This window comes from Pan paniscus, chromosome 6 (genome assembly GCF_029289425.2).
Source record: "Pan paniscus chromosome 6, NHGRI_mPanPan1-v2.0_pri, whole genome shotgun sequence".
In the NCBI taxonomy this organism is placed as follows: Eukaryota; Metazoa; Chordata; class Mammalia; order Primates; family Hominidae; genus Pan; species Pan paniscus.
The window spans coordinates 5,482,933-5,502,096 of NC_073255.2; the positions used below are offsets into that span (position 1 = coordinate 5,482,933).

The 19,164-nt window shown below is 58.3% G+C and overlaps 1 protein-coding gene across 6 annotated transcripts in view; it reads right to left on the bottom strand.

Moving 5' to 3' along the window:
* Window positions 1-1,476: 1,476 nt before the first annotated feature.
* The window catches only part of PRKAR1B (protein kinase cAMP-dependent type I regulatory subunit beta), a 176,940-nt gene continuing 159,252 nt past the window's right edge, over window positions 1,477-19,164 (bottom strand). For all 6 annotated transcript variants that reach the window (XM_003819707.6, XM_003819706.3, XM_057302798.2 and 3 more), the window contains exons 10-11: window positions 3,564-3,645; window positions 1,477-2,881 (exon numbers count right to left, since the gene is read on the bottom strand). In XM_003819707.6, the coding sequence (XP_003819755.2) occupies window positions 2,709-2,881; window positions 3,564-3,645 (255 nt within the window). In that variant the 3' untranslated portion in view covers window positions 1,477-2,708. The remainder of the gene's footprint in view (window positions 2,882-3,563; window positions 3,646-19,164) is intronic.

Consider the following 19,164-nt stretch of genomic DNA (forward strand, 5'->3'; position numbering starts at 1 on the left):
TACTGGCTGGTGGTCTGACATCTTTCCCTGTGTTCACTGCCGTCCGCATGTCCTCGTGGGGAAGTGCCTCTTCATAACCTAGTTGGATTGTTTGCATTTTATGGTTGAGTTTTGAGAGGTTTTTTTGGTTTTTTTTTTGAGACGGAGTCTCACTCTGTTACCGAGACAGGAGTGCAGTGGCACCGTGTCGGCTCACTGCAAACTCCTTCTCCTGGGTTCAAGCAATTCTCCTGCCTCAGCCTCCCGAGTAGCTGGGATTACAGGCACCCACCAAAACATGCCCGGCTAGTTTTTATGTTTTTAGTAGAGATGGGGTTTCCCCATGTTGGCCAGGCTGGTCTCGAACTCCCAACCTAGGTGATCCACCCGCCTCGGCCTCCCAAAGTGCTGGGATTACAGGCGTGAGCCGCCGCGCCCGGCCGAGTTCTGAGAGTTCTTTAACGATTCTATGTATTGGTCTTCTCTGCGATACACGTGGTTTGAAAATCTTTTCTCCCAGTCCGTGGTTCGTATTTTCACCTTCTTCACAAGGTCTGTTGCGGGCACCAGTTTTTAATTTTGATGAATTCCAATTTACCAAATCTCCCTTTCATGGACCGGTGTCAAGTCTAAGAGCAATTTCCCTATAGTTTCGTATTTAAGTCTGTGATCCATTTTGAGTTAATTTTTGCATAAGGTGTGAGACTTGGGTCAAAGTTCCTTTGTGTTTGGCCTATGGACGTCAGAGCCTGAATCTCCCAAAGTTTCTCTCCTGCAACCCTTATTCACTGTTGTTTATTTATTGAAATATTTCCTGCAGGCCTACCCAGTGCCCAGCCTGCAAGAGATCCCGGGGGCCTGAGGTGCATGAGTGAGCTGTGCCTGCCCTTGGACGCCGAGTTTACCGTCCCATCCAGAGGTTGAGGGCACCCTGGTCCTGGATACACCCCAACCCCTCCCGGGGCAGCCTTGGGATCTGGGTGTCCACGTCAGGGCCCACGAAACAGCCACAAGGAACAGAGCCACCCGGGACCACGCTGAGACGTGGAACCTCACAGTGCAGAGACAGGGAGCTGGGCCCCGTCTACTTAGCCACCCCGGGATACGGCGTGGGCAGCGCAGACCCTCCTGTATACTGACAACGCTCAAATGAGAACGTCTGGATACACAGGGCTACACACGGACCCTCCTGTATACTGACAATGCTCAAATGAGAACGTCTGGATACACAGGGCTACAGAGAGTGGACGGGTGGCTCCTTGGGCTGGAAGCAGGAGCTGTTGTTTAACAGGTGCAGTTTCCGTTTAGGAAGATGAAAGGGCTGGACGTGGACGGTGGTGATGGCTGCACCGCGGTGTGGATAACGCCACTGCACTGCACGCTTAAAAGTGGTTAAAATGGTAACTTTTGTGTTATGTGTATTTTACCACCATAAAAAAAAGAAAAACCCTTATCTACAAAAGACTTCAGACCAAGGCCTCCCGAGCCGGGAAGAGGTACTTCATTGCACGTTTAATGCTTCATGCAGTATTCAGAGCAGAGATAAGGGGGGGGGGATGGCTCACAGGTCCACAGGGACGTCACAGGCACAGGCGGGACACGGTGACATGGCCGGGGCTGGGCGGGGAGGGGGACCCCACGCATCGTAACCGCCAGCAGGGGAGGGGCTGCAACGAGCAGCCTCGGACCAAGGACAGCGTCCCCGGGACGCACGGGACGGGAGCAACATCGGGTGAACTGCAATGACCTCACTTGTCTTTCGGGGAACCCAGGAATCCCCTGGGAAGCTTCTCTGCACTGGCCTCACCCTTTCGGGCCTGGCTGGCTCACGTCATCACTGCGGGATCCAAGACACATTTAAGGGACAAGTCGGTTGAGCGGGTCGGGGCGTGTGGGGCCCGCGGCTGGCTTGACTTCTGTTTTTCCCTAACATCAACTTGCCCTGGGTGGACTTTCTAAGAAAGGTGAGGACGGCCTGCTGGAGTCCCGCCAGCCCCTCCCAACGGAACTTCGAGCCCGGCCCCCCTACTGGGGTCTACCTGCAGCCGCGGCCCTGGCTCCCAAGGCAGGAGCCCCGTGTGTCTTGGCGCCCGGCTTCCTCTCCAATTAGGGGCAAGATCAATCTCACAGCCCAGAGACTCTCCCACTCCGGCATCCACAGCAGGGCCCCCGGGGGAGGTGGGGGTGCGGCGGGGTGCAGTGGCACGGGCAGGGGTACACATTTGCGGGAGGGGCCTTGACTTCTTCGGCCTCGACTCCCTGCTCTCAGCCTCATCTCCCCTGGGGGGCAGCCCCTTTTGACATACTTGCCCACACTCGGACCTCAATCTGGGGGACCTGACCTCACAGGGTCGCCGGGCCCCAGGGGCAACGTCCTGGCCTGGTTCTGGGGAGGACCAATCCTCAAGCATCTCCAGGAGACTGGCAGGGGTGGGGTGGGCCCCCCAGGACAAGCCCGCAGAGGCAGCCGGGGAGGCGTGTGGGGAGGAAGCTGGCCTGTCCCTTCCTTGATCTTGGGATGCATTTTGTCCGCTTGTCCTTTGATTTGGAAATGCACAAGGTGATCATTTATTCCAAAAAGTGAGTCCGGGGAAGGGGCAGTCCTCACGCTGCTGGGACCCAGCCCCACCCGGCCCACACCTCACACAGCGGCTCCCGGGCCCCCGACACAGACGAGCAGGGCACGGCCACCACACTGGGGAGCTGGGGCTGCAGGGTGGGAGCTGTGCTCAGACGGTGAGGGAGATGAAGCTGTTGTAACGCTGAATGTTCCTCTTGAGGATCTCAGAGCAGGGCCCCAGCACACGCTCGAAGCGGGGCCGGTCCAGCTTCACACACTTGAGGGGCCCCCGGGCCACGACAGTGGCCGCCCGGGGCCGGTTCAGCAGCAGCGCAATCTCCCCTGGGGGGTGAAGAGAGAGGTCAGGGCTGGGCCTGGGGGTCCTGAGGCTGCAGCAGGGAAAGGTTATGTCCAGGACCCTGGAAGCGGCTCCCTTTCAAGGATAGGATGTGCCAGGCACACGTGAATTTCAAACAAACTTGTAGCATAAGTATAGCCCGAGAACTATTTGGGATATACTTATACTAATGAATTGTTTATTATCTGAAATTCACGTTCAGCTAGCCATTGTCCTGCACTTTTTTGGGCAATCCTGCAGGAATGCCCAGGTATGCCCAGGCCTCCCTCAGGACCCAGACCCCCAGCTGCAGGAATGCCCAGGTGTGCCCAGGTATGCCTGGGCCTCCCTCAAGCCCACCCACCCCCAGCTGCAGGAATGCTGGTGGCTGATGGCTACACTGTGCCCCCTCATCCCAGAAGCAGGAGGCTGCCTCCCCCAAGGTCATGCCCTCTGGGGGACCCCACATCCAGGGCTGGTTGCTCCTGGGGACCCAGGCCTGGCCCTGGGACTTCAATTTGGGGGAACAGGACTGAGCCTTCTGTTGCAGCCACACTGGGGCTCAGCCAAGCCCCACTACAAGGCCCCAGGGAAGCCCCCCAGCAGCTCCTCACCTCCAGGCCCCTCCCAAGACCCCAAATGAGATGGCCACAGCCGTGCGAGGGAGGGGACGCCCACTGGACTCACCGAAGTAGTCAGAGGGTCCCAGGCGCCCCACCTCCACGTACTCCTCATTGGGGGACCGGCGCTGCAGCACGGACGCAGTGCCCTGTGGGTGGAGGTGGAGGGACGTGAGTGCCAGCCAGGCGGGTGCAGGGTGGGACGCACGTGAGGGGTCACCCCGCAGGGGGTCACCACCCAAACCCCCACCTCCCGCCCGGGTCCTTCTCCAGAGCCACTGCCATCACCACGTCACCACCCAAACCCCCACCTCCCACCCAGGTCCTTCTCCAGAGCCGCTGCCACCACCACGTCACCACCCAAACCCCCACCTCCCGCCTGGGTCCTTCTCCAGAGCTACTGCCACCACCACGTCACCACCCAAACCCCCACCTCCCACCCAGGTCCTTCTCCAGAGCCACTGCCATCACCACGTCACCACCCAAACCCCCACCTCCCACCCGGGTCCTTCCCCCGGAGCCACTGCCACCACCATGTCACCACCCAAACCCCCACCTCCCACCCAGGTCCTTCCCCAGAGCCACTGCCACCACCACGTCACCACCCAAACCCCCACCTCCCACCCAGGTCCTTCCCTCGGAGCCACTGCCACCACCACGTCACCACCCAAACCCCCACCTCCCACCCAGGTCCTTCTCCAGAGCCACTGCCACCACCACGTCACCACCCAAACCCCCACCTCCCGCCCAGGTCCTTCTCCCAGAGCCACTGCCACCACCACATCCAATGCTGCTGCTTCTCCCGTTCCCGGCACCTGTGACCAGGGCGTCTGAGCACCGCAGGACCCAGAGACCACCGTCCGGCCTGGCCCAGCTCCCATTTTTGTTCAGACACACAGACAGCTCCTCGAAATGGAACTCACTGGCCCCCCGCACCTTTGCCGAGGCAAGCGGAGGAGCCGGGAGGGGACGCGCTGGGACCTTCCCTGGGGGTCGGTATCTTTGTCACAGGGCTGCCGGGCTCCAAGCTGACCTTGGACCAATTCTCAAGGACTGGGAGCTCATCCAGGCATCCTGGCCTCCCTGGGGGAAGGGGGGGAGCGCTGTCTCAGGGTCACACGCCCACTAAGCACCCTCCTGACCCCCGACACGGGGAAGTGGGGCGGGGTCTGCGGGTTGCCCAGATCAATGATTAACACAGAGGCCGTGGGCAGCATATCACAGGGCACCGCCGCAGCACGTGCTACGCACAGATCCAGCCTGCGGACGGCGGGGCTGGGGTAGCTGAATGTCCCCTGGACTCTGGTCCCTCCAGGGCCCCAGGTGTGGAAACCGCGGCCTGGCACAGGGAAAGCGTGAGCTGTGTGGCCAGACGGGGCTGCCGTGTCACTGTCCCCCCTGAGACTCCGCCTGCCGGGAACCTAGGAATCTCCCCCTGACACTAGAACCGCTGTGAAGACACACTAGAGAGGCTTCCTCTGCACAGCCGGGGAAACGGTCCATCCTCAACACTAAACACCCCCAGCAGGTGTTGACGAATGTAGCTCTGTCACCGGCCCTGCATGCCGCCGGCCTCAGACACTCCCCGAATTCCACTCTGAGCAGCTCTCTCTGCACCACGCTCCGACCCGTCCCTAGTCCCCGGAGGCAGGGCCCCGCGTCTGCCTCAGAAGTGCAGCACCTGCGTGAGGAATGTCACCATCCCATTTTACAGCCGGGGAAGCTGAGGCCCAGGAAGGTGGCAGCACCTGCAGCCTGGCCCTCCAGGGTCCAGAGACGGCACCATCCGGGTACCCAGGGATCACGTCCCCACAGCCCCAGCCGGCCTGGCAGACGGCGGCCCTCTGAGAGCAGCCGCTCTTGGAGAACAAACACTTCATTTCAAGGTGGGCTCGGCTCACCCTGGCTCACCCAGACCCAGCCTCAGCAAATGCCAGCCAGGCTGTGCGGGGTTAATGAGTAACTCCCCACCTCATCACAGTCTGGGAGAGATGTGGGTCAGGAGACCCTGCTGGTGCCCGCCACGCCTGGAATCTCCAGGCACCAATTGGCAGCCCCTCTGAGAGCCAGACCCCTGCCCTGGCCCCTGATCCGGCCGTGGGGCCACTCGGCTCCCAGGCCTCTGCCGTGTTTATGAATCCAGCTGATGGATGAGCAGGACGTGTAAACAACAGACCGGGCGGCTGAGTGCCGCCACTGTGGGCAGGGGGAGACAGGGAGCGTGCCCTCAGCCGGGTGCCCACAGACTCAGACCCCGGGCGCTGGAGAGAGGGAAGACTCCGTGGGCCCCCACCCACAGGAACAGCTCCCAGCTCTCCTCCCAGTCCTGGCACTGGCTCAGGCCAGACCTGGGCACAGCTCTGGGCTCTGAGGCCCATGTGGGGGCAGATGGCGGAGGGTGAAACTCGTGGGCTCTGAAGCCACCGGCCCCAGCCTTCCCATAGGTGAGAACTCTGCTTCCTGGTCTTCAAAGCTGTGGCCACTCTGAGAATTCGGTGCGAGAAAATTTGGTTAGACGGGGTATGGAGCAGGCGAGAAAACTTAGTTAGCTGGGGTCTGGAGCAGGCCAAGCCCCTGCACAGGAGAGCCGCTGTGAGCGGCGTTATTTGTCTGGACAGCCCGTCACGCTGACCTTGCGGACAGACGTCATCGATGCTCCCTTTGTGGCCATTTTTAACGCTTTCTGTTTCACAGCTGGGATTATTTTCCTCTCTCAGAATCCAGGCGATGAACCTGATGGCCTCTGGTTCACAGGATTACTTGGTGAAACCTGGGTGTGGAGCAATGTTCAGGTGCTTTTGACCCCAAATAGCGGAAAACCCAAATTGAGGCTGCTAAGGTCTAATAAAGGCCACGGATCCCACAGAGCCAGAAGACAGGGGAGGCCACGGATCCCACAGAGCCAGAAGACAGGGGAGGCCACAGATCCCACAGAGCCAGAAGACAGGGGAGGCCACAGATCCCACAGAGCCGGAAGACGGGGGAGGCCACGGATCCCACAGAGCCGGAAGACGGGGGAGGCCACAGATCCCACAGAGCCGGAAGACAGGGGAGGCCACGGATCCCACAGAGCCAGAAGACAGGGGAGGCCACGGATCCCACAGAGCCAGAAGACGGGGGGAGGCCACGGATCCCACAGAGCCGGAAGACGGGGGGAGGCCACGGATCCCACAGAGCTGGAAGACAGGGGAGGCCACGGATCCCACAGAGCCAGAAGACGGGGGGAGGCCACAGATCCCACAGAGCCAGAAGACAGGGGAGGCCACGGATCCCACAGAGCCAGAAGATAGGGGAGGGCTCCCAGGCCCATTCCATGGCTCAGAGGTGGCAGGGACCCAGCCTTGCTCTTGCCTCCTGCTCTGGGACCTCGGGGAGGTGCGAGGTCCTCAGTCAGGTCCCTCATGGGGGCACAGAGGCTGCCATGGCTCCGGGAGTCACCACAGGCCACCCCTACACCATCAGCAGAAAGACAGAACCTACCTCTTTCTCCTGCACTTCTCCCCTCAGCAGTGAGAAACCCTTCCAGAAACTCCTGGAAACATCCCCTCACTCCTCATTGGCCAGAGAGGGTCTCACGCTTGCCCTAAACCAGTTGCTGGGGAATATGATCCGTGGGACTGGACGTGCCCCGCTCTGGGGAGGGGCTGAGGATTGGGATTCTGCCGGCAAGGAAGCGGCAGGGATGGGTCCGGGGAGCCCCCACGGGGCTGCTGTGCCGACTGCTCCCGGACACACCACACTTTGTCACTAGTCACGCTGTCTGGATGCAAGAGCACACTGGCCGTGCTCAGTCGTCTCCGGAATCCGGTTCTAAGTGGCGGCATCTCCTAGAGGCCATTTGGAAATCGGCAGCATAATTACCACACGGATGACTTTTTTAATTGGAGGCATTCTCACTCTTCACACGCCCTGATAGGAAAGGATGCACAGGTACCTTCAGGCTGGACCCTTCTCTGAGGCTCTGGAGACATGTGGTTTGTAAACCTCTGCTGTCTTTCCCTCCAGCCCGACCAGGGAGGGACTGACCACTGTCTGGGCAGCTGCTGCACCCCAGACCTTCACATGCCCCCTCTTTCAGGGCCCCAGCATGTTGTGGGGGGCATGAATTTCTCCACTTCGCAGATGGAAGCCCAGACAGGTTGAGCAACTTGGCCAAGGCCACACAGTCAGAGTCCCGCTGCCTCCACAAGCAGAAGACGTCCAGCCCTACCCGAAGGCTGCAGTCACCCGTGGTGGTGGCCAGCACACCTGGCTCACAGGCCCTGTTGCAGGAGGGGTGCTGCGAATTGGCAGAGGGGAGCCTGGGAGGCAGACCCAGGCGGCGTGGGCTTGCAGCCAGGCCCCCCACCTCAATGCACGACCAGGTGCCCCCGCTCCGGGGACTCAGCCAGTTACAAACCATCTTCAACCCTCCTGTGCTCATCCCAGCAGTGCGGCCCCCTCCGGGCCCCTGTCTCCCTCTTGCATATGCCCCGGGAGTGGCCAGCACGAATTTTGCTTCAAGGACGCTCGGCTCCTGGCTGTCTCCAAGCTCCCAGGCACCCCCAGGCCACCCTGCACCCCTGAAGCCTTTGTGAGAACCACCATGAAGCCCCTGACCAGAACACAGCTCAGGTGGGGGCACTCGTGCTTCCCACCAAGAGTGACTGGACACCCACCACATGCCAGGCACCGTTTTAGGCCACGGAGGAAACTTCTGGAAACCGGCCCCTCAGAGGCATCCCAGAGGCCACCAAAGCAAACCCACCCACCCCGACCCCAGTCACCCCCAAACACAGCTTCACTGAGTTTCCACTGCGACGGGGGTTTGCCTGATGTGAATGCAACCCTGCAACGGGCGGCCTTTGGATAATTAGAAGGGCCTCTGGGGACGTCCAGGAACGCAGTCACATAAAGGGGTAAAACGCCGTCAATAACGCAGAACAGTCTTCCGCACAGAGTCATTCTGCTTTTGGAATTTGTATTCTTAGGAGTCACTGCTGAGACGGCCGGCAGGGGACCCACCCGTGAGGCAAAGGGATCGGTCCCCGAGGCGTCCGCGTTCATCCCTCCCGGAAGGGGCTGTGGCGCGGCTGGACAGGAGGGGCCGAGGCCAGAGGAAGGTGTTTGGTGCCTGTGGATCGGGAACAGTTCCCCACGCACCTCCGGCACGTCGACCCTCCGCCTTTAAGGTCAAGTTCATCCTTTCACCTTCTCCAAACACACCCCAGTAGAGCTGTGTCTTGAGCTCAGATGCCATGTTTCTGGAATGGAGAGGGGGACGCTGCCTCTCTCCCTGGGGCCGGGAAAGTCTGCGTCATAAAAGACACAGGTGCCTCCCCCGGCTCCCAGGGTACTGAAGGGTCCCCGTGCAAAGCTACCAAGTTCACGTGAACTAGACGCGGCCACTCAGCTGCCCCTTGCCCTCCCACAGCCGACCCCCACCTCTGACCTCCTGAGCTGCAGAGAACCAGGTGCGGCCCCTCCCACCCCCGGCCTGGGCCGGGCAGCTTCCATTTCCAACCAGAGTCGGGGAGGAACTGGGAGGAGGGGAGCGCGGCCTCCTCAGCGGAATCTGGTGGCCCCAGGACTCCCTCCTCCTGCCCTCCCATCTCTACCAGGATCAGCAGCCAAGGAGGGAAAGAGGCAGGACCCTCAGAGCCCAGCAGACCTGGGTTCAAATCCCTTCCCCAAGTCTCAGCCGCGTGACACCCGTGACCAGGCCCCTGGTGGAGCCACGACTCAGGAGGGCCACATGGGACAGACACCCGCCCACCTGACACACAACCATCACTTCTCAAGAAAGGGAGACATTTCTCCGTTCTTTCCACCGCACTGTTGCAGGGACTGTTTGTTACGGCAGCTTGGCCTCTCTCCCTAGCTGATACACCACCCTGCACACTGACGGTGGTGACAGTCCCCGTCCTGTGCCTGCGTACCCATGGACATCTGTGCCAGATGCCTGAGTCCGACAGCAGAAAGACAGGGAACAGCAGAGGAGGGAGAAACAGGATGGACATGGACCAGGAGGGGCAGGGGTGCCGACCTCCAGCTGGCAGAATCCAGCACTCCCACGACATGGGCGGCCGCCGCAACCACCACGTGCCCTCAGTTTCCGGGAGGCCCAGCCTGAGACCCACCACGGTCTCTCAAGCCGTCGAAAGCTCTGGAAATAGACACTCCTGTCCAACTCCACTTCCCAGACTGCCACGAGGCAGCACAGACGCTCTCAGGAGGATTGAGAGTCTGGGTTTTTTTGGGCTGGAAAAACATGCTTGCCAAAACTCTAGGTCATACTCCCCAAATTTTCTCACTATTGATTCTAACCCGACTCTAAAAATAACCCAGTGGCACAAACCTGGGAGGAGACACCGCAGAACGTCCTGCCCTGGCCGTTTTGTCCTGCCCTGGCCGTTGTCCGCAGCAGGGGAATCACAAAGGATTCATTTTCCTTGCGACTACTTTGATTTTTTAAAATTTCCTGCAAAATCAGCTCAGATGTACTGGCTCACGCCTGTAATCCCAGCACTTTGGGACGCCGAGGTGGGAGGACGGCTTGAGGCCAGGAGTTTGAGACCAGCCTGGGCAACATAGTGAGACCCCATCTCTTAAAAAAAAAAAAAGAAAAAAAACACAAAAATGCTGGGGTGTGCTGGCATGTGCCTGTGGTCCCAGCTACTCAGGAGGCTGAGGTGCGAGGATCGCTTGAGCCCAGGAGGTCGAGGCTGCAGTGAGCCATGATTGTACCACTGCACTCCAGCCTGGGTGACAGAGCGAGACCCTGTCTCAGGAAAAAAAAAAAAAAAAAAAGGAAGGAGGAGAAGGAGGAGGAGGAGGAGGAGGAGGAGGAGGAGGAGGAGAAGGAGGAGGAGGAGGAGAAGAAGAAATAATAAAATTTCCTATAAAATCAAAACCAAAATCAACTTTTTGATTTCCTACAATGGGCAGGTATGACTTTGATCAGAAGGAAAACCAGGCCAGGCGTGGTGGCTCACTCCTATAATCCCAGCATTTTGGGAGGCCGAGGCGGGCAGATCACCTGAGGTCAGTAGTTCGAGGCCAGCCTGGCCAACATGGTGAAACTCTGTCTCTACTAAAAATACAAAAATTGGCCAGGCATGGTGCGTGCCTGTAATCCCAGCTACTGGGGAGGCTGAGGCAGGAGGATTGAATGAACCGAGAGGGGAGGTTGCAGTGAGCCGAGATCGCGCCACTGCACTCCAGCCTGGGCAACAAGAGCGAAAGTCCATCTCAAAAAAAGAAAAAAAAAAAGAAGGAAAACCAGCGAAGGTCTTAGCATCAGCCCCCTTGGAAGGGGCCCCGGCTTCCTGTCCCTCGTCACAGCCTCCCTTGCCCGGCCGTGAGCCTCCAACGCTTCGGCTCAGAGGTCAGTCGGATCACAGAACTGGGGGCAGACGGGGAGACAGGGTCCCTCCCTTTGGGTCCAGTGCTCCAGGGAGAACCTGGTGCCACAGGCGTGGACGGCGGCCCTGTCCCAGCCAGGTTCCCATGGACACAGACCATTTGCCTTCCTCGGAGCTGCCGATGCATCTCCCTTCTGTTTATTCTTCCAGGCTCGCCTTCAGTCACTCGTCTACTGCATTAGGGCTGGGACTACGGCCGTGAACGAGGAGGCCACATCCCTGCCCGGATCAGGACTCGGCACCCAGAGGGGAGGCAGACGCAACCCACAAGGCCACAGGTGCCTGACGCCAGGAGAGCCGAGAATCAGTTCAGGGGGCGGCCAGTGAAGGCCCAGCCACCAGCCAAGTGGCCTCTGAGCTGAGACCTCGAGGGCAGGAGGAGCCAGCCGGAGACCTGGGGGCTGCATCCCAGGCCGAGAGAGGGGCTGGTGCCACGGCTGGGAGAAGAGGCTGGAGCAGGGGGCAGGGCCAGGACGGGGGCTCAGGGCAGTCAGAAGGGATCTGCTCCGTCTCAGGGCTGGTGGTCGCACTTCCCCATGCCTGGCAGGAACCCCGAGTGGTGCAGAAATGGCTCCCCAATACGAGGGGACCCCGATCTGGGGCTGACGCCAGGGAAGCACCGGAGCCCAGGCCCGCTGTGCTCATAGCCCAGACCAGAGACCGTCTGGACACCCCCGGGAGGAGAAACGCGAGGAAGCCCATCTCTTCCTATGCGGGACGTCACACGCGTGTGCGGGCAGTGAGCCGGAGTCTTGAGGCTCGCTGTGGAGTCAGGGAGGCCAGGAAAAGGCACATACACCCCAAGTCCCTTATGTGAAGTTCTACAAGAGACAAATATATTCATTTTCCTTAAATAAATATTTTAGTCTGGGCACGGTGGCTCACACCTGTAATCCCAATACTTTGGGAGGCCAAAGAAGGAAGATTCCTTGAGCCCAGGTGTTCAAGGTCAGCCTGGGCAACATGGCAAGACCTCATCTCTACAAAAAGTAAATTAGCTGGACGTGGTGGTACCTGTGGTCCCAGCTACTCAGGAGGCTGAGGCAGGAGGATCACTGCAGCCCAGGAGTTGGAGACCAGCCTGGCTAGCAAAGCAGGACCCTGTCTCTAATAATGACAAGGTTTGGCGGTGTCCCCACCCAAATCTCATCTTGAGTTGTAGCTCCCATAATCCCCACGTGTTGTGGGAGGGACCCAGGGGGCGGTAACTGATTCATGGCACAGGGTGACGGTTTTATAAGGGGCTTTCCCCGCTTTGCTCAGCTTTCATTCTCTTTCCTGCTGCCCTGTGAAGAGGTACCTTCCACCATCATTGTAAGTTTCCTGAGACCTCCCCAGCCAGGGAGAATCACAAGCCATTAAATCTCTTTTCTTTATAAATTACCCAGTCTCGGGCATTTCTTCATAGCAGTGTGAGAATGAACTAACACAAATAATAATAATAATAAATATATTTTAAAAGAAACTTAGTATCACGACCATAAATGGAAACTGCTATCACTTTCCATAAATTAAAAAGTAACTAAAAGATTAAGCACAGCTGGAAAGGTGTTCAACACACGAGCTTAACCCAGGCTTCCCCCTGACCTGGCCAGGAACGAATGGGACTGAGGAGGCTCCTGTCCTGCACCCTGGGCCACGTCATCAGCACCAAAATCGGGCCGCAGACCAAGAGTCGAAGAGTCTGGGTCCAGCCTCAGCTCTGCAATGCACCAGCCAGTCTCAGGCAAGGCCCGTAGCTGCTCCAGCCTCAGCTGCCTCATCTGTTATATGGGACAATGCCAACCAATGCTACAGAGCGGTGGTGAGGCCAGATTACCCCAGCTCCAGGAGTTCCAGCACGTCAAACGGGACAGTCATCATGAGGGCAGCGGCCATGAGTGAACGTAAGAGTGGACAGACACCAAATGCCTTCTCAGGGCCACGGGGGCCACGACACGTTCCTCCCTCCAGTGAGACTCCTCAGAGCCTGGAAAATTCAGGCTCACTCCAGTGCCTTTACGTTTCCTGTGCACACATTTCCTGCCTGTGTGCTTCTGGACTTAGGCAGAAGCAGAATCCTATACATACACACACACGTGTGAACACACACACACACACCCACAGATGCATATTTGTGCACGCAAACACCTGCGCACACACACACTGGTACGTGCATACATGCACACACACCCCACACAGGCACACAAACACGCACACACACACCTGTGCACACACACACGGGTACGTGCATACACACACTGGTACGTGCATACACACATGCACACACACCCCACACACATGCACACAAACCTGTGCGCACACACCTAGGCACAAACACACAGGCACAAACGCCTGTGCACACACACACATCCACAGAAGATGCAAGCAGCCCCTGCCTCTAAAGCACTCCCAGGTGCTCTGTGATTTCTCCTGAATAAATAAGCCCCATGGATGCATTTTTATGTTTTTTTAAGCAACCGTTGCAATAACTGTTTTTTCCACATGGAAGGCAATTTCACCTGAAGCTCCCTTCCACCCAAATCCCTTCCTGCTCCCTCAGGCGGTGACTCCTCGGAGCGCTCCTGAGCTGTGTGCAGGCTCCGGGTGTCTTGGAGGTGACCGAGCTGTCCCTCTGCCGTTTGTTTCGGGAGGCTGAGCCACTTCCCCGCAGTCGTCCCCTGCCCGCTCCTCAGGCCCGGCCGGCCGAGACGGAACTGATGTATGTCACACACCCTGGGCTGCAAACTGTCCTCGGGACGACAGCGAAAACACACTTCAGCGGGCGAGCCATCCAAGGTCAGCTCCTGTGCCAGCGTTTAATGGATCATCCATGAGGTCTGGGGCCCGGCAAAGGCACGGCCCAGCAGCTTCTGTGGGAAACAAGCCGTTCCCGCGGACGTCGGCGCCAGGGCTTGGGGTGGGAACAGGTGCGGGGCTGCGTCCGCCCCCGCCTGCATGCCAGAGTGAGACGAGACTTTCCTTCTGCAAACCGAGTTATCCCCTCGGTTGTCTCTGCAGCCAGGCACTGTCCGTCCCGGGACCTACGCAGCTGCCATGGAAGCTCCGGTGAGTGCTCCCGGCGCGGCCGGGGGGTGGGCGGTGACGAGATGCCTGTGGCTGCGCCAGCAACCACGGTTAGGTGAGAAGCGTGGAAGGAAAGGGGCATGTGGCTGCCCGGGCCCTGCCCTCAATGCCCTTCTGTGGCCCAGTTACTCCCGGCCATCTGTGTGGGAGTCTCTGCAGGTTCCGGGGAACCAGGGCGAGCACAGGCCCCGGGCTACAGAGGCTCCTGCTGCCTGCCAGGCGGGGAGGTGGGGGCAGCCATTCCTGCTCCAGCCCCAGGCACCTCTCAGGGTGGGTGGGTGGGTGGGTGGGAGTGCTCACTGCCTGTGGTTTGTGTGGCTTCAACCCCAAGCGTCCCAGTGAGGGCCCTGTCGCCTCCAGCTCCACAGGCCCAGCCCAGCCCAACTCCTCGTCTGCCCCCATTAGGCATCTCTGTCCACAGGACTCCTCCCAGACGACGGCAGACACCTCCCTCGGCCTCACCTCCCAACCAGGGGTCACCAGCACTGAGGATTCTGCCCCCTGCAGAGCCTGGAACACGTCCCTTCCAGCCCTCTCCACCAGGCCTGCACTCATCACCTGCAGGTGGGCCAAGCCCCGGCCTCCAGGGCCTCTCACACCCTTTCCTCCATTACTGCCCCTCCATCTGCCTGGTCACACCAGGTTCCAGAAAGAGCTCTTAAAGGGTCTCTGTCACACACAGATCACAACCAATCTGCCCATCATAGCTTCGCGGCCAGCAGCATTTCATCTTCCCTCCAGCTGTTCTCTTCCTGCCTGGATCTTCTTTGCAAGGCCATGGGGTCCATGCCCCCCAACCATGACTCCCCCCACCATGCTGACCCCCGGCCAGGATGTCCTGACCCCAGCTGAGACGCCCAGACACCAGCAGAGATGCCCAGACCCCAGCAGATACCCAGACCCCAGCTGAGATGCCCAGACCCCAGCTGAGAAGCCCAGACACCAGTGGAGGTGCCCTGACCCCAGCCGAGACGCCCTGACCCCAGCTGAGACGCCCTGACCCCAGCCGAGACGCCCTGACCCCAGCCGAGATGCCCTGACCCCAGCCGAGACGCCCTGACCCCCGCCCGCCATTTCAGCTGTTGCTTTCTCAGCCAAGTCTCAATCTTTGGATGAACAGACATTGAGTCCTTCCAGGTACTGACCAGGGTGCTGGACACCAGAAACCTAACGGGCGCTGATGAAATCTCCACTGTGACTTCGCAGCAACCCCGACCCTCCACACACCAGCACCTCTCATCGCTGATGAAATCTCCACTGTGACTTCATAGCAACCCTGACCCATCCACACACCAGCACCTCTCATCCCAGGAGAGCCTGAGCCCGGAACGGACACGGCTTCTGCTTCCTGGGATCAAACGTGCCCCCAGCCCTCCAGGCAGCCACCAGGGCAGGTGCAGGTGGGCAGGCACCTAGACCCAACCCGGAGCTGATGCCCCGTGCCCTCGGACCCCACCCTGAGGGTCCTCTGAGAGCACCTGCCAGGTCAGGCTCCAAGTCCGCCCCAGGACCCCCTCCACGGGATACCCCAGTTTTCTTTTCCAATGAGCCTAAAAACCCTCCACAGGCTGCCTCTGCAGACACCATTCCTTATGCCAGAAGGGAAAGGAAAGGAAAGGAAGGGGTGCCGCTGCTGAGAGCCCAGGCTGTGCACTGTCCACTCAGCAGGCGTCCAACAGCCCCCCGGCTTGGGTGGGCCAAGACCCACAATGTCCCAGCCCCAGGGGGCCCCGAGCTGCTTCAGCCTCTGCAACCTCTGCACGCTGGGTGTGTGTGTGCATGCATGTGTGCACGTGTGAGTGCATGCACAGGTGTGTGTATGGGTGTGTGTTATTGTGTGCACAGGTATGTGTATGCGCTGATGTGTGTGTGCATGTGTGCCAGCACAGAAGTCTGTGTGAGCATGTGTGCACGTGTGCATACATGCATGTCTGTGCGTTGTGTGCATGTGTGTGTGTGCATGGGTCTGCTTGGAGTGTGTATGTACGTGTGTGTGTGCTCAGGTGTGCATGCATGTCTGTATGTACATGTGTGTACGTGTGTGTGCACAGGTGTGCCTGTGTCCATGTGCACACGGATCAGTGTGTGTGCATGGGTTGTGTGTGTGCATGGGTTGTGGGTGTGTATATGTGCATGTGTGCGCACGTGTGCATGGGTGAGTATGTGCGTTGGTGTGCACGGGTGCACACTTGCTGATTATGTTCTACAGAGGCAGAAAGCACTTTCGAGCCTGGCCCGGCTCCAGCCTCCTCCATTGACAATTCAGCAGCCCCCCTCTGCCCGCTCCCCACTTCCCGTTCTGATCCTGGTGTTCCCAAAGGTTCTCCTCCCTCCCTGTTCAGTGTCCCCACAGAGACCATACCCCACGCAGCCACCACCCCATCATTCTGGACCTGCCCCTCAGCCCAGTGGGCCCCTCTGGGTCCAGCCAGAGCTGTGGCTCCTGGACACCCCTGTGGGAACCTGAGACTTGGAATCTGGATGGACGGGAGGTGGGGCCAGGGTGGGACACAGACCGCCGCCCCCAGCGTCAGCCCATCCAGCCTCAGGCCTCCTCCCAGGTCCTCCCATGGCTCCGTGGCCAGCCTCAACCTCCGTGGCCAGCCTCAACCTCCGCCCTTGCTCCCTCTGGGAGGAGTCTGTGTTCCCAGCAATCCTGGCCATGTCTCCGTGGCTCGAAGCTTTGCACTGCCTTCCAGGCAAGCCCACGTCCTCTCCACGTGGGCAGTCACACACTCAGGTCCCCGCCCCACCGCACTCAGGCCCTCGACTCCAGCCACAGTGACACCTCTGTGCCTCTGCACACAAATGTTCCCTCAGCCTGGAGGGCATTCCTAGGCCTCTTCCTGCAGCATCCCCAGAAACTGCCCAGGGCGCCAGCACTGACTCCGGCAGTGCCCAGATGCATCTATAAATCCTCACAGCTCAGGGGAGGGGGAATCAGCCGGCCAGGACCAACAGGCCCAGGGCCCAGGGCACTGGCCCCCGAAAGCGCTTCCAGAGTGAACTCCCGAGACGAACACGTCAGCTTTGGAGGGAGGAAGTGTTGCAGGCGGATGCCCCCCAACCTTGCATCTGGGAGGGGAGCCCAGGGGTATTTTTCCACCATCCCTGAGTGGAGATTTATTGAGCTGCCCATTCTGGGAGCCACTGTCTGGGAACCCAGGAGTGACAACTGACAGGTGTTCACATTCACCTGCCTGGCGACTTCCTGGGCTTCCATCCAAGGAGGGGTGATTGGAACTTGCTCAGCCAGGAGTGGAAGGAGGGTAAAGCTAACCACACGCTTCACTTCATTCCTTCAGGGTTTCGCAGGAGACGGGAATAAGATCGGAGTAATTCCAACAGATGCTCCAACCATCCCTCATGGACCACACGTACTCTTGGATGCTGAAGAGCAGGCTGGGGTCTGGGGCAGGCTTTAGGGGCTCTTGGGACCCCAAAGGTGTCCAGCTTGGATGTCTCCAGCAGCAGATCTTTCTGGAAATCTGGGACACCAAGGGGGAGCACAAACACTGGTCTTACTACTAAGCAACATGTCCCTCGGATCCAAAGGAGAGCAGGTGACCTGGGTGCAGCCACAGCCAGCTGCCACCTCCCTGGAGTCCCTCATGAAGCAATGCATTCAGGGCAGAATCCATTGCTGCCTCAGCCCCCTTCAAAGACCAGGCCCAACACCGCACCAGCTCCTTGGACACTGCCCATCTGCCCAGGGAGAGTCTCGTGCTCAGAGAGGCTATAAATATACGCCGGACAGTCAAGAGTTTCCGTCGCCAACAGAAGAGCTGAGCAAAAGGTGAAATAAACATCCCGTGGCTGCAAATTAATTGATTTTTATCTTGCCTGAATTGCTATTTAAAACTGGTCTGGTGATTGTGGGGAGTTTCTGAAGGACTCAGCAGGACAGATGAGGCACACGGGACGTTTTCTGGGCCCCTGCAAAGCTGCGGTGCTTGACTGGGGTAGCTGAGGATCCGTGAGGGTCTGGACTTCAGACTTGGCCCAGCTGGGTGGCTGAGGACGTGCTACCTCACTTCTCCAAGTCTCAGTTTCCCCACTGTAAAATAATATAAACCTATCCAGAATCCACCAGGTTCTGGGGAGATTTAGGCAAGGATGTGGGTACCCCTGGAACACTGCCAAGGGCTTTACCTCTGCAAAAGGCTGGGGGTTATCAGCTGATGAGGTCTGAACTCATGGAATTTTCTTCTCAGTGCATTTTCTCATCACACATATTGGGAGGATAATGGTCATTACCTCAGACACTTGTAAGGATTAAATGAGTTAAATATGGAAATGTTTGAAACAGAGTAAAAGCTAAAAAAGTGTTAGTCACCACCACTGCCACCTTTATCATTACCATTACCATCATCACTATCACCATCATCACCATCACTATCACCATCATCACCATCCTCACCATCACCTTCATCATGACCACCTTCACCATATCATCATCACCTCCACCATCACCACCACCACCATCATCACCATCACCACAACCACCATGGCCATCTTCACCATGACCATCATGGTCATCATCACTATCATCATCACCATGACATCATCATCACCATCTTCACCAACTCATCTTCACCTTCATTATCACCATCATCATCACCATATTCACCAACTCATCATCTTCATCATCACCATTATCATCATCACCATATTCACCATTTCATCACCTCATCACCTCCACCATCACCACCACCTCCACCATCATTATCACCATCACCACCAACATCACCATCACCACAACCATCATCACCATCTTCACCATGACCATCGTCATCATCATCACTATCATCACCTTCATCACCATCATGATCATCACCATCATTATCGCCACCACCATCACCATCATTGTCATCACTTTCACATCACCATTACCACCATTACCTTCATCACCATTGTCATCACATCACCTTCATCACTATCATCACCATCATCAGCACCTTGATCACCATCATCACCTTCACCACCATCACCTTCATCATCACCATCATCACTATCACATTATCATCATCTTCACCATCTCATCATCACCATCACCTTCATCACCACCACCATCATCACTATCACATTATCATCATCTTCACCATCTCATCATCACCATCACCTTCATCACCATCATCACCATCTTCACCATCTCATCATCACCATCACCTTCATCACCATCATCACCATCTTCACCAT